The sequence below is a fragment of the Notamacropus eugenii genome, chromosome 1 (genome assembly GCF_028372415.1).
Source record: "Notamacropus eugenii isolate mMacEug1 chromosome 1, mMacEug1.pri_v2, whole genome shotgun sequence".
Lineage (NCBI taxonomy): Eukaryota > Metazoa > Chordata > Mammalia > Diprotodontia > Macropodidae > Notamacropus > Notamacropus eugenii.
The window spans coordinates 346528855-346545083 of NC_092872.1; the positions used below are offsets into that span (position 1 = coordinate 346528855).

Here is a 16229-nt window from a genome sequence, read left to right on the forward strand (position 1 = left end):
GTGAACACCAAGAAGGCAAGGATGTGCCCTGGGTCACAGGGAAAGTTAGTGCCAGAATGGGATTTAAGAGTCCAGGTCTCTTCAAGAATTGCCCTGCATAAGTACAAGTCTATCGATCTACTGTGATGGGGGGGTGGGATGTTCAAAGTGGCCCCTGGCCCGAAGAATTCTCCCCCATTCACATGCAAAGGTGATGAATTCCACCATTAGCACCTTCTTCATAGAATCACAGATGCTGGGAATGACCTTGGAAGTCATTTTTTCTATAGGTTCAGAATTACCCTCTCAACCAGTTTGTTCCCTTGATGGCAGTGTCCGAGTGGGAACATGGCATTGTCAGGCATTTAGTGTACTTGAGATGATCAGATCCCTTCTGAAACAGGGTTTAAAGCAGTAAGAATCTGAGTGCAAAGAGGGTTAGGCAAGGTACAGAGCAGGCTGGGCTGTCTGTGGGTCCTCAGAAAGGGAAAAGGTGCGAGGGAGGCCATGTTGTACGATGTTGTCTGAGACAGAACCTGAGAATGGAGATGGTAACCTGGGATCAATCCTTACCATCACTGGCTAAGAGCACAGCTCTATTCACTAGGATTTCCAGGGCTTCCCACAGCAGCAAGCTGGAGTGGTGGGTGGGTTCCAGGTGCAGGAGACCTTGCAGGACAGAGAGTAGTTGGACTGAGATGGGGGAGCAGCTCACCTGGAAGCCAAGAGAAGGGCCTATGGTTAGAATCATCCCCAGCCCTGTCCTCTTGATTCCTCCTACTCTCTCCCCACAGAGTGAGGCAGAACACCTCTGCTCCAGCCTGGGCCAACTAGGGCCATTCCTTATGCCAGGGGTGGGGAAACTGTGGCCTTGAGACCACATGTGGTCTAGATCCTTAAGTGAGGCCTTTTGACTGAATCCAAATTTTACAGAACAAATTTTAGGCCATGGCCAAAGGCTAATGGTTCAGGGGTCCAGATTATGTGGATTGTGTCTCCCCAATGCAAACCCTGACCAAGGCCATAGAATCCTAGAATCTCAGGAGCTGAAAGAGACCTCAGAGGTCTCTTATCCAACCTCTCCCCTAAGAATGGAAATCTCTTCTGCAATTCTTGACAGGATCACCTGACCTCTGCTTAAACACTGAACATCACAGGCAACTCATTACCTCCCTTATTGTTAGGCATCTATAAATGTTAGAAAAACTTTCCCCTCATATTGGGCTTAAATTTGTCTCCTTTTAATTTCCCTATCTTACTCCTAGGTCTGCCCTCTGAGACCGAGTAAAACAAGTCTACTCTTTATTCCAAACGTCAATTCTTCAGATCTGAAGGCCTTTGTAACCCCAGCACTTAACACAGAACCTGGGACATGGTATATGTTTATTAAATGTTTTTTGACTAATTGTGATTAACAATATGGTTTCTTCATGCATGAAATAAGGTTTTTGGGCTAAAAAATATTTATGGCCCCTCTTAGCCCTAATATCCATCCTATATTCTAAGATTCCTTCAATGAATCTTTCATCTCCCAAAGGCCTTCTTTTCCTTTCTTCTCCTCTTATGTCCTGGTACTTTTCTCTCTTCTTTTGTTGGTTGTTCTCCTATAAAACACACTCCAGTTTGTCCAAGGCCTTCTTAAAATGTTGTGACCAGAACTGGTTACCATTACACAGTGTGCCCATTCCCTGGCTATGGTCTGACCAGAGCAGCAGGCATTGAGGATATTATCTGCCTTATTCTGGACACTAAATTTGCACCAGTTCAGCCTTTTTCCATATTTCACCACCATCTTACTCAAAGGCCATTCCCAAGATTTGAAACTGAAGGGATCTTTTAGATTATTTCATCCTGTCCTCTCTTACCCTCCCTCTACTTCCAGTTTATAAAGGATGTTATTGAAGCTTAGGGAAGCTGACTTGTCCAGTCACATAAATATCAGAGCTGGGATTTGAATACTGGTCCTCTAACTCTGGGGTACCTAGGTGGTGTAGTGGATAGAGTATCAAGCCTGAAGTCAGAAAGACTCATCTTCCTGAGTTCAAATCTGGCCTTAGACATTTCCTAGCTGTGTGACTCTGGGCAAATCACTTAACCCTGTATGCCTCAGTTTCCTCATCTGTAAAGTGAGCTGGGGAAGGAAATGGCAAACCGTTCTAGTATCTCTGTCAAGAAAACCCTAAATGGGATTATGAAGAGTTGCACATGACTGAAAAATGACTGAACCTCTAACTCTATATGGAGTGTTTCTTCCCTTTCCCTTACACTAATTCCCCTTTATCTTTACATGTATCTCATTATCTAGAGCAAAGGCTACTTCCTTCCTTTGGATTTCCCCTGACCTTATTAAACAGAGTGGAGAAGACCTCCTGGTGATTGCTCATGTCAATCCCATCGCAGATTCTGAGCAGCTCCTCATCATCCTCAGACTTGGCCTCCTCAAAGGTCTCACACTGGATCAGGAGGTCCGCATCTTCAATGTCTCTGCAGCAGGATGAGGAGTGGGAAGGAGAACTGAGAAGGGGGTAGGTATATGGTGGTGGGGAGGGGGAAGCAGGAGAGGGCCACCTCTATCCCATCCACCCAGGGACAGGATGTTGGCACTACCACTCTGAGCAATCATTTCTTCCCCAGCAACCAAGAAGGTCCCTGGTATCAGTATCTTCACTTCATACAGGAGTGAGAAAAAGCCCAGGTGTCTCCTGGGCTGGTTCAGGTTGAGAGCATTGCAGGACAGCCTGCCTCCCATTTACTGCTGTCTAGGCATTCAGTAGTCAGTGAGAACAATCAGTTCTCATACATATAGGGGTTCAGGAGATGAGGCATCTCCCAGGGAGATACAGAAGCAAACAAGGCCACATAGGGGCTAAGCCCCAAAGCCCACAAAAATCCAGCTTTGATGTCTTGCTCCTATCAGGGTCGCAGGACGTTTGTGTGATCATTGGTGTATATTCTCCTTATGCCATGAGATTACATATTCCTATCTTTTGAGTCCCCAGGTTGTACGTGCAGAAGGAGCTACTAAATAAATGTTTGTTGAATCATACTGTATCCCTGTCCTATTTCCAAGCAGAGGTTAAACTCTGAGGGATAAATCTGTATCCTTCCAATCTCTTCCCTTTGCCTCTTGACCTTTGCATAGTAGATGCTCAAGAAAGGTCAACTAACTGACTGGTCTCTGGGCTTGTTTTGGGTTGGACTCCTGTGTTTTTCAAACATGATCTTTCAAATGTTAATCAATGTTTTATCAAACAAAGGTCATAAAAGAGTAACGTTATTGCCTTTTTTGACTTGGGTTACTAGACCAGGGAATATTTGAGGCATAGAATATCTGGATCTTGGCAAAGCATTTGCCAAAGTCTCTCATCCTAGGGGACAAAATGAACAGATATCAAGTAGATGGTAATATAGTCATATGGACTTGAACCTGGTTGATCAACAAGAAGCAAAAAGTTATGATCAGTGATCCAACATCAGACTGGAAAGAGGTCAGTGAGGAAGTCAACAGAATCCCTTGGCTCTGTGTTACACTGCTATCACTATCCCAGATCTATGGCATTTTCCAGTTATACAGAACAGGGACAGATTTCTAACATGTTGAAAGATAGCATCAAACCCCAAAGCTAGAATCTAATAAGATTACATTTAACAAGGGAAAGTGTCAATAAATTCTTATGCCTGGATTAAAAAAAATTAGTGCTAAAAACAGGGTGGAGGAGGCCTGGCTAGACAACTATTTGTATGAAAAAAAGATCTGGGAGTTTTAATGGACTGAAAGCTTAGCAGTTTGACACGATATTTATCTGAGTCTGGATGAACAGAAGAACAGTGCATCCAAGGTAAGAGAGGTACCCTGCCTTCATCATATTGTAGCTGCACCATAGAGTTCAGTGAGGATGAAGAGAAATCAAAGAAGGCTTGTAGGTGAATGAAAGTGACCAGGATGGGGAAGAAAATGGTGAGTAGGAGACCCCAACGAAAGACCTCCAGCCTAGAGTAGAGAAGACTTAGAAGGGGGAGGAGAGCTGTCTTCAGGTGTTTGGAGGACGTCTGGTACAAGAGGGATTCAAATTCTTCTGATCAGCTCCAAAGGGCACAACTAAGGATTCCAGACAGAAGCTGCATCAGGAGGCAGGTTTAGTTTGATAGAAGGAAAAATGTCCTATCAGTAAGAACCCTCCAAAAATAGAATGCCTTGGGTTATAAACCCTAAATTTTGAGGAGCAGCTGGATCACAGGATTAGAGATTCAGAGCTGGGAGTGACACTAGAGGCCACCAAGTCCAACTCCTTCAGTTTACAAATGAGGAAACTAAGGCTCATAGACGTTAAATGACTTGTCCAGGGCTGCACAGCTGGTAACTATCTGAGGCAGGATTCAAACTCAGGACTTCTTTGCTACTTCCTTCCCTCTGGTGATCACTCCCAATTTATCCTGTTTGCATCTTGTCTGGTACATACTTATTTGTTTCTTGTTGCCCTCATTAGACTGTGAGCAACATGAGGGCAGGGAGTGATTTCTCCCCTTTTCTTTGTATCCTCAGAGTTTAGCATAGCTCCGGGAACATAACAGGCATTTAAAACATGTTGGTTCAAATGACTCATGATGGAAAATGCTATCCACATCCCGAGTCTAAGGATATGACTCTCTCTCTCTCTCTCTCTCTCTCTCTTTTTGGTTTCTTCTTTCTTGTGGTTTCTCTTGTTGGTTCTAATTCTTTACAACATGACAAATGTGAAAACAGGTTTAATATGAATATATATATGTAAAGCCTGTATCAGATTGCACACCATCTTGGGGTAGGGGAGAGGGGAGGGATAGGGAGAAAATTTGGAACTCAAAATCTTATGGAAGTGAATAGTGAATGTTAAAAATTAATTTAAAAAGATGTTGGTCAACTTCATGACTTCAAAGGCAGGGCTGTAATCACAGTGCCATCCACCTGACTTGGAAAACATGGTTAAATGCTGCTGAATAAATGGCACTTTATATCTGTATATGAGTAAAACTCATTAGAACCTCTTCTGTCCTTCTTAAGAGGAGTACTAACTTTCTCTCCTTTCCCATATGACTGCCTGTAAGCAGGAGTATACTGGAGCCAGTTCCAAATGGCTCAAGAAATCCAACTGTTAAATGATCAGTTTGAGCATTTACACCTTGGAAATTGGCAAAGGCTACAAGTCAGGGTTTGATTTATTGTTTTATTGATTGCCTAGATGTAAGAAAGTGATTAATTGTTATGAATCCAGATTAAGCTTTAACAGCGTCTCACAAATACATTCCTCCTTCCTCCAAGCTGGGTTGTTAAATATTTACCAGCACACCCTTGCTTGAAGAGGACAATAGAAGGATTTCATGAGGTGGCACAGAAATCTCTGTAGCCATTTCCAAGAGATTGACTCCCCTCCAGTGAAGCCAAGTGAGAGGAACCCTATAATTAAGTGATCTAAGACTTGTATGACTAATCCAAACAATAGCTCGATTCAGATGGGGAGTCGGCACTGCCATGATATTGAGACTGAGACTAAGGATATTGGCAGAAGATGGATAGGCATGGATGGGTTGTGAACCTACATGGCTAGCGGGAACACTTTCAAGGACGAAATCACAGATCCATCTGAGTGATATATACTGTTCTACTCCCCATCCTAATGGGTTTAACAGATAAACGTTGAGTTACAGAACAAAGAGGAGTGCACTGGGGATGGCTCCTATCATCTCTTAGAGCCAAATCTTAAATTTTAAGTATGAGTATGTGTACCTTGGGAATGAGCAAATGCTACAAATGAGGCTTTGATTTCTCAAGGCAGCTAGGTGGCACAAAACCCGAGTTTGAATCTGGCCTCAGACACTTACTAGCCATGTAACTTTGAGCAAGTCATTTTTAACTGCTTTTGGTCTGAATTTTCTCAACTGTAAAATGTAGGTAGTAATAGCACTTACTTCCAGGTGCTGCTGTGAAGATTAAATAAAATTTATAAAGTGCTTAGCAAGTGCCAGGAACATATTGAGCAGTATAGAAATGTTAGCTATTATCACTGCTGCTGTTTTGTTGATTGTCTAGACTTTAAAAGGTGATGGAGAAAATATGAATAATGCAGATTAAAATTAAAAGTGTGCTGGAAAGTCAGTTGTTAAACATTTACTGGTAACCCCCTGAATAAGGGATTCTAAGTATAATGAAGAAAATACTTCTTAATAGTATGCATTGCTTTGACAGGACCAGAGGCAATATTAATGCTGTAGAAAGAGCACTGGGTTTTAGAGTCTGAGGCCAGGTGATGAAGTCCATGTTCTGGATGGACTTTCTTCTCTAATTATCAGTTTCCTCATTTATAAAACGAGAGGGTTGGAATTACTCTCCAAGATCCCTTTCTTTATCTTTCAGTTTTAAATCTATGGTCTTGTTATTCATGCCCCCTGATGGAATACAAGGCTGAGAGGGCCAGGATGCCCCCTGCTGGAGAGATAAGGAAGAACTGTCCAAAGACTGTCTTCAGAGTACTCAGCCTGAGAGGGGGCTTTGGAAGGGGGTGGATGGGAAGGGGGTGGATGGGAAGGGGATGGAGCAGGAAGAAAGCCTGGAGGAGATCTGGAGACACACGCTTAAATCTGAAAGTGAATTGGGCTGGGGTTGGGAAGATGGGTGAGGGATGGAGAAAACAGGAACCTTACCTTAGTTTGGTTAAAATATCCAGCAATTGGAGACCTGGAGAAATCAAACCGAAATCAATTATTTATTGCACTTGTTACCTCAGATAGGTCAGTGACTCTCATTGGTTAAGGAGATATTATCTTGCCTTGGCAGAGCAACATCAGTACATGAACACTGCTCTATCTTTATTTAATTGCTGTGAGAGGTGATGGGGAGGAAACTGGGTTTGACAGATGAGGAAAATGATGCCCAAAGAAGGGAAGAAATAGCAGCAAGCTAAGGACAAAGACAAGACCTGAGCCTGTTCTTGTGACCTCTGGCCCCTGGAGTGTGGGTAGGGGTGCCCCCAGTCTTTCCACTGTACCAAGTCACTATTAAAACTGCAAACCGAAAACAACCTCCAATCCACAATTCCTAGGCCACCTTCTCAGGAGTGGCCTTGCCTTAAGGACCACATACTTTGTCCATACCTTTCATTTCCATCCTCCCCTCCACTTCTGATTGGTGAGTGCCTGGGGCATGGTTGGGGAAGACACCAAGAATTCAGGCTAGCTGTCTCTCTTTACTCCTAGACCCATTTTCAAGAGCTGGGGTTCAACATCATGTTTGTACCTTCTTCTCCAATGGGAGAAAGAAGGTTTGCTGCTTCTAAGGAAATTCTAAAGGATTCTAAAGAAACTCCACAGTGGAGTTTCCTTATATGGTTTGAGCCAGGAGGTGGAGCTGATGTTTTGAAAGGGGACAAGGTTTCTCTGGATGGTGAAGTGTGCCTACAGTGGAAGACAAAGGCCTGGTGTTTCAAGTTGGCCTAAGAATATCCATAACACTTGTAAAAGCTTGATTTAGTAATGCAGGGGTTATGTGCCCTAGGAGGAGTAGGTGAAAAGGAGGGTTCTAGGACAGGTGAGGAAGGCAGCAGACTGTCCCCAGGAAAGCAATGAGAGGAGCACTAATTATATAGATACTAGTCTCAGGGAAAGAATTTAAATAACATCAATTGCTAAAAAGCAATGGTCTTCTACTGTTATAGTACTCTATGTAGCTCTACCTGGAATTCATTTAGGTTTTCTGTTACAAATTTAGATGTTACAGTATTTGGTACATATAGGTTTAGTATTGAAATTGCTTCATTGTTTCCAGTACATATGAATAAAGACGCTGCATCCAGAGAAAGAACTAAGTATGGACAGAATAATTTTACATATATGTATAAATTACATATATATACATCAGATTGTATATCCTTCCCCATCCCTCCCCTCCCTGCACTGCAAGATGGTGTGCAATCTGATACATATGTATATATATAATTTGGATATAGATATAAAATTATTCTATACATATATACATACATATCAGATTTATATTATATATATACATATACATACATATATGTACATATATAATTGCATCTAATGGTGGCCATCTCTAGGGTGGGGGGGGAAAGAAGAAAAAAAAGAAATTCACATGATAATTTTGTTGCATATTTGGAAGGAGTAGCAAGTTGTGCGCAGTAGATTTGCAGTTTCGTCATCTTTTTTTGGTTGTATTATGTTATAGGGACGCTTGTTTTATTTCATAATTTTTTTTAAAGCAGTGGTTGTTAGGGTCCAAAGAGTTGACTGCAAGTCCAGACTCAGTCATTTACTAGCCATGTGAGCCTGGGCAAGTCCTTTCCCTTCTCTGGGTCTCCATTTCCTCATCTGTAAAACATCTGCACTCCTTTCTTCCCTCCCTTCCAGGGTTGTTGTGATTCAAGTGCTTTGTAGACTTTGAGGGCTACAGAAATGTAGACCAGTTTTTATCATCAGGTAAATGCCTGATCTCTTGCTGAGGTGAGGCTAAGGCTTCCTTCCTGACCTTGGCTTTCTCCTCAAGAAGGGAGGGGAAGGGGCAGAGCTGGTTACCAATGAACTCATTCCGGAGCTGAGTTCGAGCCCTGAGCTCCTCGGTGCCCAAGATGATGGCGTTGATGACGCTCAACAGGGTGATGGTGTAGGGAACGTTGTCTGTGCTGGAGAGCTCATTCATGATGACGCTGAAACGGTATTGCTGGCTCTTGACCACCTAGGGACACAAGGGACATCAGAGAGGGAGATCAGAGCCCTCAGCTATGTCCCATTCCTCTCCATGCCCAGAGAGCCCTACTGGTTATGGCTTGATGAAGGAACAGTCACTATTCCTTAATGTCTGCCCAGGAAATCTCTATACACATTGTTCGAAAATCATCACTTATGTCCCTCCCATCTGCCCCCTCAGACTAGGGGCTCACTGAGGATAAAGTCATGTCTTTCTCTCATACTAGGACAGGGCTCCTGCCTTGCCTCTTCAGATCAGGTATTTCCATGGGAGAGGCTGTAGCTTCCTCTTTCTCTGGCTCATTTCCCTGCCCTTGTCCTGGGCTCTGTACATAAGGCTGCCTAGTGGTGGTGTGTGTTTGTGAGTAACTGGAGGTCTCTCTTGTTAGCACAAAATTCCAGATAAGAGTTTCCTTGGCCTCTCAGTTGCTATGTATTTACCAGTGTGACTTCCAGGCTCCCTCTAGGATACTAGGGGCCAGCCCTTTGTCTCCATTTTACCTTATAATGGTCCAGTGCATCCAGAATTTGCTTGTGGCCTTCAGGGGAATAGATAGAGAGGGCAGCCAATAGCTCAAACACTTGCTTTTTAACCATCACATTAGATGTGTCCAGAGCTGCAAAGAGAAAGGAGATGAGAATATGAAAGGTATTCTTTCTTCCCCAAATCCCATATTCACTGTCCTTCCAAACAAGGAAATCTTCCTTGACTACCCTAGTCAACAGTGAGATCTGCTTGATTTCAACTTCTATAACATTTACAGCTGAAAGTGCTCAAGAATTTTAGAAGGCCATGGTTGGAAGGACACTTAGAGGTCACATTTAATCAATGGGGAACCATAAGCCAAGAAAAGGGTAGTGACTTGTTTCAGTTCGTCATGCAGGCCACATGAAGCTCCATGTTGTTTTCTAATTTTCTACTGTGTTTTCTCCCCCTAGACCCCAAGTTCTCTGAGGAAGGGCTGAGGTGGGTTGGGGGAGGGGGGGAAGGTCTTCTCTTCCTGTCTCTTTAGAACTCTGAGCTCCCTGAAGGCTGGACTGAATTTATTGCTCTAGCTCCTCTCCCATAATGGGGTCAGCACAAGGCGGTTTTCTCTGCAAGGCTTAGAATGGATCTTCAGGTCTATCTATTCTGTGCTTCTTCTTGAGGAACTAGTTTGCCCTCTCCTAGCTTATTGGTCCAGGGCTTTAAATCCCAATCATCCCAATCAAAACTGTCCTGGTAAAACCTTGGCTCAGCACTGACTGCAGAAGTCATGACTGTGTTCTGGGGACCCTTAGAAGCCTCAGACCTAGCACCTTCACCCTCAACCCATTGGCTCCAAATTCCCCAGCTGTTACTACCCAGCCCACTCTAAAGATTTTTCTGTAAGAATTTTTCTCTTCTGGCTGGCACATGTAAATGTGTCTGTTTTTTTTTTTTTTTAACTCAGCACCAACTGTTATTTTGATAGATGCAGGCTGGATATCCGACTTTGTCTTTCCCCAAACTCATCAGTTTCAGGCACTTCAAATGTATGTGTTTTTTTTTCTTCCTGACCTGCTTTCTGAAGCACTTGGGTAGAAAGAACAAGTCCTGAATAGAAGCTCACTGTGCCAGGCTACACCCACAGGCACTTGGGGTGCTTCCTCTGTCACTTGCCAGATATCTTCCAGCCACTCAGTGGAGGGCATTCCGGGCCTTGACAGAGGCCATCCAGAGTGGGGTCCTCCCAACTGTGCTAGGAACCCAAATTACACCAATACTCCTACATCTCTGATCTGGCTGTGAAAACTGACTCAAGTCCATGGCTGAGAAGTCTCCCTGGGTCTTGGTTTTCCTGTCTGCAAAATCATGGGAGGTGGAATGAATGATTCCTTAGGTCTGGAATTTTACATTAGGCTGGTTTTTATTTTTCTGAGTAATATGCTATGATATATATCCTAAGATTCTTCTTTTCCTCAAAGGCAGCTAAGTGACTTGGGGGATATAGCACTGGGTCTGGAGTCAGAAAGACCTGAGTTCAAGTCCAGCCTCAGACATTTATTAGTTGTGTGACCCTGGACAAGTCCCTGTACCTCTCCATTTTCTAAACTGTAAAATGGGGATAAACCTACCTTTCAGGGTTGTTATGAGGTATGAACAAGATAATAACTGTAAAGCATTTAGCACAGTGCCCGGGGCAAAGAAAGCAATATATAAACATTCGCTATTATTATTATCATCACCAGGCCTGGAATTGGGACACACCTGAGTTCGAATCTGCTCTCAGCCACTTAGTTGTATGTCCCTGGGGAAGTTACTTTACCTCTGCTTGCCTCCGTTTTCTCATCTGAAAATAGGAATGATACTAGCACCTCTCTCCCGGGATTGTTGTGAGGATAAGATGATGTAATATTTGTCATGTATTTTGTAAAACTTAAAGGACTACACATGTTGTTATTATACAACCCAGGACCTGCTCTCCAGACATTTACATTCTTGTCAGGCAAAAGCATAAAATTAGGAGGCGGTTTGTCAACCTTAAAGCAGCAAGATAAATGTTAGTTATTACTGTTCTTTTCAAGATCTGATATGGCTGGACTTGATGTCGAGAAAACACAGGGCAACTGAAAAATAAGGCCAGAAGAATCTTCTAACCTGTGCCTGCTTGGCTCTGCATCCCCTGTGACCATTCATTACTGCTTTGCTCTGTCCCCAAGAGGCTTCTGAACAGGGGACAGAATAATTCCATTCAGAAAGATGCTGATTTTGATAAACTATGGTCTACTGAAGGACTGCCTGACTGTCAAAAGCCTGGTTCTGATCATGTTCCTCCACTGCTCAAAATCTTTCCTTGGCTCCCTATTGCTATGGAGTAAAGCCAAAACTCCTGGGCTTAGCATTTGACACCTTTGTAATACGGTCCCAAACCAAATCTGAATTCCATCTGTGTGGTATTGGGCAAGACACTAACTCTCTCTGGTTTCTTCATCTATAAGATAAATGGGTTATGCTAGTAGGTCACCAAAGCCTATTCCAGTTCTAAAATCCTATGATTCTACTATATCCTATGTGCACCCTCTACCCCAGTTAAATTGGGTGACTTGTCATTCCTTGAACACATTCCATTTTCCCACTCTGGGCCTTGCCTGGTGTCATTCCCTTTGCCTGACATGCTCCTTCCCCACAACCCTTCACTTGACTCCATCTGTCAAAATCCTACCAGTTCTTTCTGGCAAAGCTTGAGTGCTGCTTTATTTAGAAAGCCTTCCCTGATCTCTACCAGCTGGAGTTGATTTCTGCCCTAAGCTCACACAACCCTGGGTCTAACTTTAATGTAGAATGTCTATTATAGATAGATTGGCAGTGTAGGATGGTGGAAGGACCTCTAATTGGAGTCAAGAGATCTAGGTTTTTATCTTGGTCTGCCACTTGCTGAGATTGGGGCAAACACATACTCTCTTTTAGACTATTTCTTCCTCTATAAAATTAGGGGACTGAACTTGATGCTGTCTGTGTTCCCTTCAAGCCCTCACAGTCTGTGCTTCTGTGGTTACTAGGTCTATTTCTTATTCTGCCCCACTAGCTTATCAGCTCTGTGAGAAGAGGGCCTGATTCATCTATCTCCTCCAGATTCATAGATCCTTATAGATGGAATGAAGCATCCATCTAGTCTCACTTGTATCTTACTGAGATTCTCCTTCAGCTCTCAGTTGCATTCCTCTAAAGATGCGAAACTCACCATGTTCCAAGAGGCCATTCCCTCTTGGGCAGCAGCTCTTAGATTTACCTTCTATTTAGAACTGTCCAGAATTTTAGGGACACTGGACAAAAATGGGGTCTGAGCCCAGATACTTAGAGTAGTAGCACAGCCTTAACACTTGGACCTGGGAGGCACTTCAAAGGTCAAGTCCCAATCTTTATTCTACTGAAGTGGAAGGTGAAACACAAATAAGTCATTTATATAGTGTTCTAAGTTTTCTAAAGGGCTTTCTGTACAGTAACCCTTGTGAGGTATGTAGTATTTTAATTTCCACATTATAGGGAAGGAAACTGATAGTTCCCTAGATAGGTCATACATTTTGCCCATGGTCATATATCTAGCTAGTGGCAGAGTGAGAATTTGAACCGAGGACTTCTGACACTAGAGATGTCCATAAAAATGCAGTCCTCTTTTCCCCCTACCGCCACATCCTTCCTTCCCAGGCTTGGCCACATTTGGAGCTGACTGCCGGGTTCCTCCCATGGTCTTGTCCCCTCTCTCCCTTGCTAGCCCTTACCCTCTGAGAGCTTGCACACATAGCCCTGGTTGCTCAGGATGTACTCGATTCCCTGGTGGGCATTCATGATGGCCCGCACACAGCTGATGCACGTGAGCTGCAGAAGGGCATCAGCGATTCTTGCCACACCACGGCCTGACAGCCGGGCCAGGGCCTCCAGTAGCAGGTCGAGGCCACTCTGCTCCAGGAACTGCACCAGCCAGCCATCGTCGCTGCTTTCCAGCCGCTTGCGCAAGCCAGAGTAGTTGACCACGGAAGGCATCTGCAGGAGGCGGATGCATAGCTCGGGCTCAGCATTCTCCAGGTTAGCCTCTGTGGGGTCCCCATCCTGGGGCCCCAGCTTTTCCTTCAGGGCAGCCCATTTCTTCTGCACGCCCTCCTTCCCTGACATCTTGCCAACCTGGGCAAGGGAGGAAAACAAGAGAAAAACCAGATATATTAGCACAGTGCAAATCTCTGGGTCAAAGGTCAAGAGATGGGGAAAAAAGAATCAGTCTAAGGAAGCAACCCTATCCTATCACACAAGACACCTGGATTCTGGTTCCAGTTTCTACCATTAACTTTGCAGTGTCATTGTGGGCAAGTCACTGAATAACGAATTTTCATCACATGATGGTCCTCAGAGATCATCTATTATAAATTCTTGATTTTACAGATAAGAAAATTAAGGTCCAGATATGGAAGGAAGGAAAGAAGGAAAAAAAGCATTTACTTAGCACCTATTGTGTGCCAAGCTCTCCAAATAGTATCTTATTTGAGACTCACAACAACCCTAGGAGTTAGATGCCATTATTATCCTCATTTTCCAGGTGAGCAAAAGTTAAGTGCCCAGGGTCACACAGCTAAGAAATGTCTGAAGTCTTAACTTTAGGTGTTCCTGACTCCAGGCTCAGTACCGCTCACTTAGAACTGGCCTAGATTCAGGAAACCTGAATGTGATATCTGATGTTAAAATTGGATCAATAGAAAGCAGTACCATCTCCTATCCTTGAGCCTTGGCATAGGCCAGGGGTGGGAAACCTGCAGCTTCAAGGCCACATGTTTGTGTTCTGTAAAATTTGGACTCATTCAAAAGGCTGTACCCAAGGACCTAGAAGGTTACAGGGCTTGAAGCCTCAGGGCTTCAAGTTCCCCACCCCTGGCATAGGCTATCCTCTATGCCTGAAGTGGTCATAGGGGTTCTAGCTCTCTTTCTCTCCCAATAAGTTGCTGCGTGACTTTGGGCAAGTCCCTTTCCTTTGCTGGGCCTCTGTTTCTTAAAATGGAGGCACTGGACTAAACCCTCTCTAATGTCATCCAGCTCTCAAAATATTCAGTTCTATGATACGCTAGCCAATAGCGGTCCCAAGGATCAAGCCATGGGAGGGTCTGACTATCCTCCCTTAAAGGTCAGGCTCCCCCAACTGCTTCTATAAACTGTTGATGGCACTGCCATTATACATTAGGAACCAAAGACTTGAAAGGGGAACAAAGCACCCAATGTATGACAGGAAATTTTCACGTATCTCTGAAGTGGGAAAAGGGTTTAACATAAGCTAAGGTGTGGAAATGCACTTGCCTTCCTAGGCAGAAGAACATCAGTCTCTGAGGGAAGGGAACATATACTTTTATTTATGTCCCCAGAATGTAGAACAGTTCTCAGCACATAGTAGATGCATAACAAATGCTTGCTGACTGACTACAGTTTTCACTCAGATAACCTAGACTTAAATACCTACCATCATGATCTTGCTCATTATTTTAACTGCCCATTTCAAGTATACCACTTTTATAACAGTGGGCGCATATACAATGACAATGCCAGCTGATCCAAGGAGATTTCTTTCCAATTCTCTTCCTATGTATGTCTCATTCAATAAACGTGAAGAGCTTACTAGGGACAGGGAAACTGACACAGTCCCTGACCTCAAGGTGGATTCTAAGATCTCTGCAGACAGTGACTGCATCCATAAAATTAAAAGACCTTTGCTCCTTGGAAGGAAAACTATGGCAAATCTGGACTGCATACCAAAAAGCAGAGACATCATCACCTTGCCAACGATGAAGGTCCACATAGTCAAAGCTATGGTTTTTCCAGTAGCAGTGTATGGCTGTGAGAGCTGGACTGTAAGGAAAGTTGAGTGCACAGAATCAATGCTTTCAAGTAATGGTACCTGAGAAGACTTTTGAGAATCCCTTGGATAGCAAGGAGATCAAATCAGTCAATACTTAAAGAAATTACTTCAGATTATTCTTTAGAAGATCAAATACTGAAGCTGAAGCTTAAATACTTTGGCCACATAATGAAAAGACAAGATTCATTGGAAAAATGTTGGGAAAGATTGAAGGCAAAAGGAAAAGGGGATGCAAGAAGAAGAAATAGTCATAGACACAATAAACAAGAAATTGGAGAGATTTTGAGAGATAGTAGAGGAGAAGAGCCTGGTGTGCTGTGGTCCATGGGGTCATGAAGAATCAGATGCAACTGACAATTACCCTCAAGAAGCTCACAATGTAATTGAGGGGATTCAATATGTGTTCAAATAAATTTAGGATGTGACGGGGTCAAAGAAAGAGATCTGGATAAAGTACTCTAGAAAAACAGGAGGGGAAGGTGACTGGGGGGTGGGTTAGGGAAGGTTTCAGGGGGGAGGTAGCTCATGAGAGAGACCTAGAAGGAAGAAAATTGTATTAACAGGTAGACACAAGGACAGAGTGTGTGCCAGGCTTAGGCAATGGCTAGCTTGTGCAAACAGAGATGGCAGAGAAAGGCAGAGATGGAAGAGGGAAGGATGAGGTTAGGAGTAACCTGGAACTGCTGAAAGATAGGTTGGGACTGGAATGTGGAAGACCTTCTAGAATGTTGGGCTAATAAGCTTGTATTATTCCTATATGCCACAAGGCACTGCTGACAGTACCTGCAAATGCTTAGGCATGTACATACAACATTGGGGGCAATCGTATAGCTTTCATGTATGCTGAAGAAACTACTATGATTCACAGATCATTTTCCTATCCTTTTTCCCAACCTTAGAGTTCCTTCACAGTTTGGATTATGGAAATGAATATGGAATATTCATAAGCAAGGGTGGAAGCTCACGGATGGAATATCTGAAAAAGGCAGTACAGCCTTGTGTAAAGAACATGGAATATGGAGTCAGGAGAACTGGATTGGAATGCTAGTTTTGTAATTTAGTACTCGTTTGCCTTTAGGCAAGTCATTTCCTTTTTCTGGGAGTCAGTTTCTTTCCCACAACATAAGGAGGTGAGACTAAATTGTCTCAAGTCTAAACAGA

The 16229-nt window shown here is 43.5% G+C and overlaps 1 protein-coding gene and 1 pseudogene across 4 annotated transcripts in view; both read right to left on the reverse strand.

Moving 5' to 3' along the window:
* INF2 (inverted formin 2) overlaps positions 1 to 16229 on the reverse strand; it is an 83010-nt gene that overhangs the window by 32515 nt on the left and 34266 nt on the right. For all 4 annotated transcript variants that reach the window (XM_072630061.1, XM_072630062.1, XM_072630063.1 and 1 more), the window contains exons 2-7: positions 12955 to 13354; positions 9214 to 9329; positions 8542 to 8701; positions 6655 to 6688; positions 2322 to 2463; positions 553 to 694 (exon numbers count right to left, since the gene is read on the reverse strand). In XM_072630061.1, coding sequence (XP_072486162.1) covers positions 553 to 694; positions 2322 to 2463; positions 6655 to 6688; positions 8542 to 8701; positions 9214 to 9329; positions 12955 to 13345 — 985 coding nt within the window. In that variant the 5' untranslated portion in view covers positions 13346 to 13354. The remainder of the gene's footprint in view (positions 1 to 552; positions 695 to 2321; positions 2464 to 6654; positions 6689 to 8541; positions 8702 to 9213; positions 9330 to 12954; positions 13355 to 16229) is intronic.
* On the reverse strand, positions 4931 to 5051 carry LOC140521904 (U6atac minor spliceosomal RNA; annotated as a pseudogene).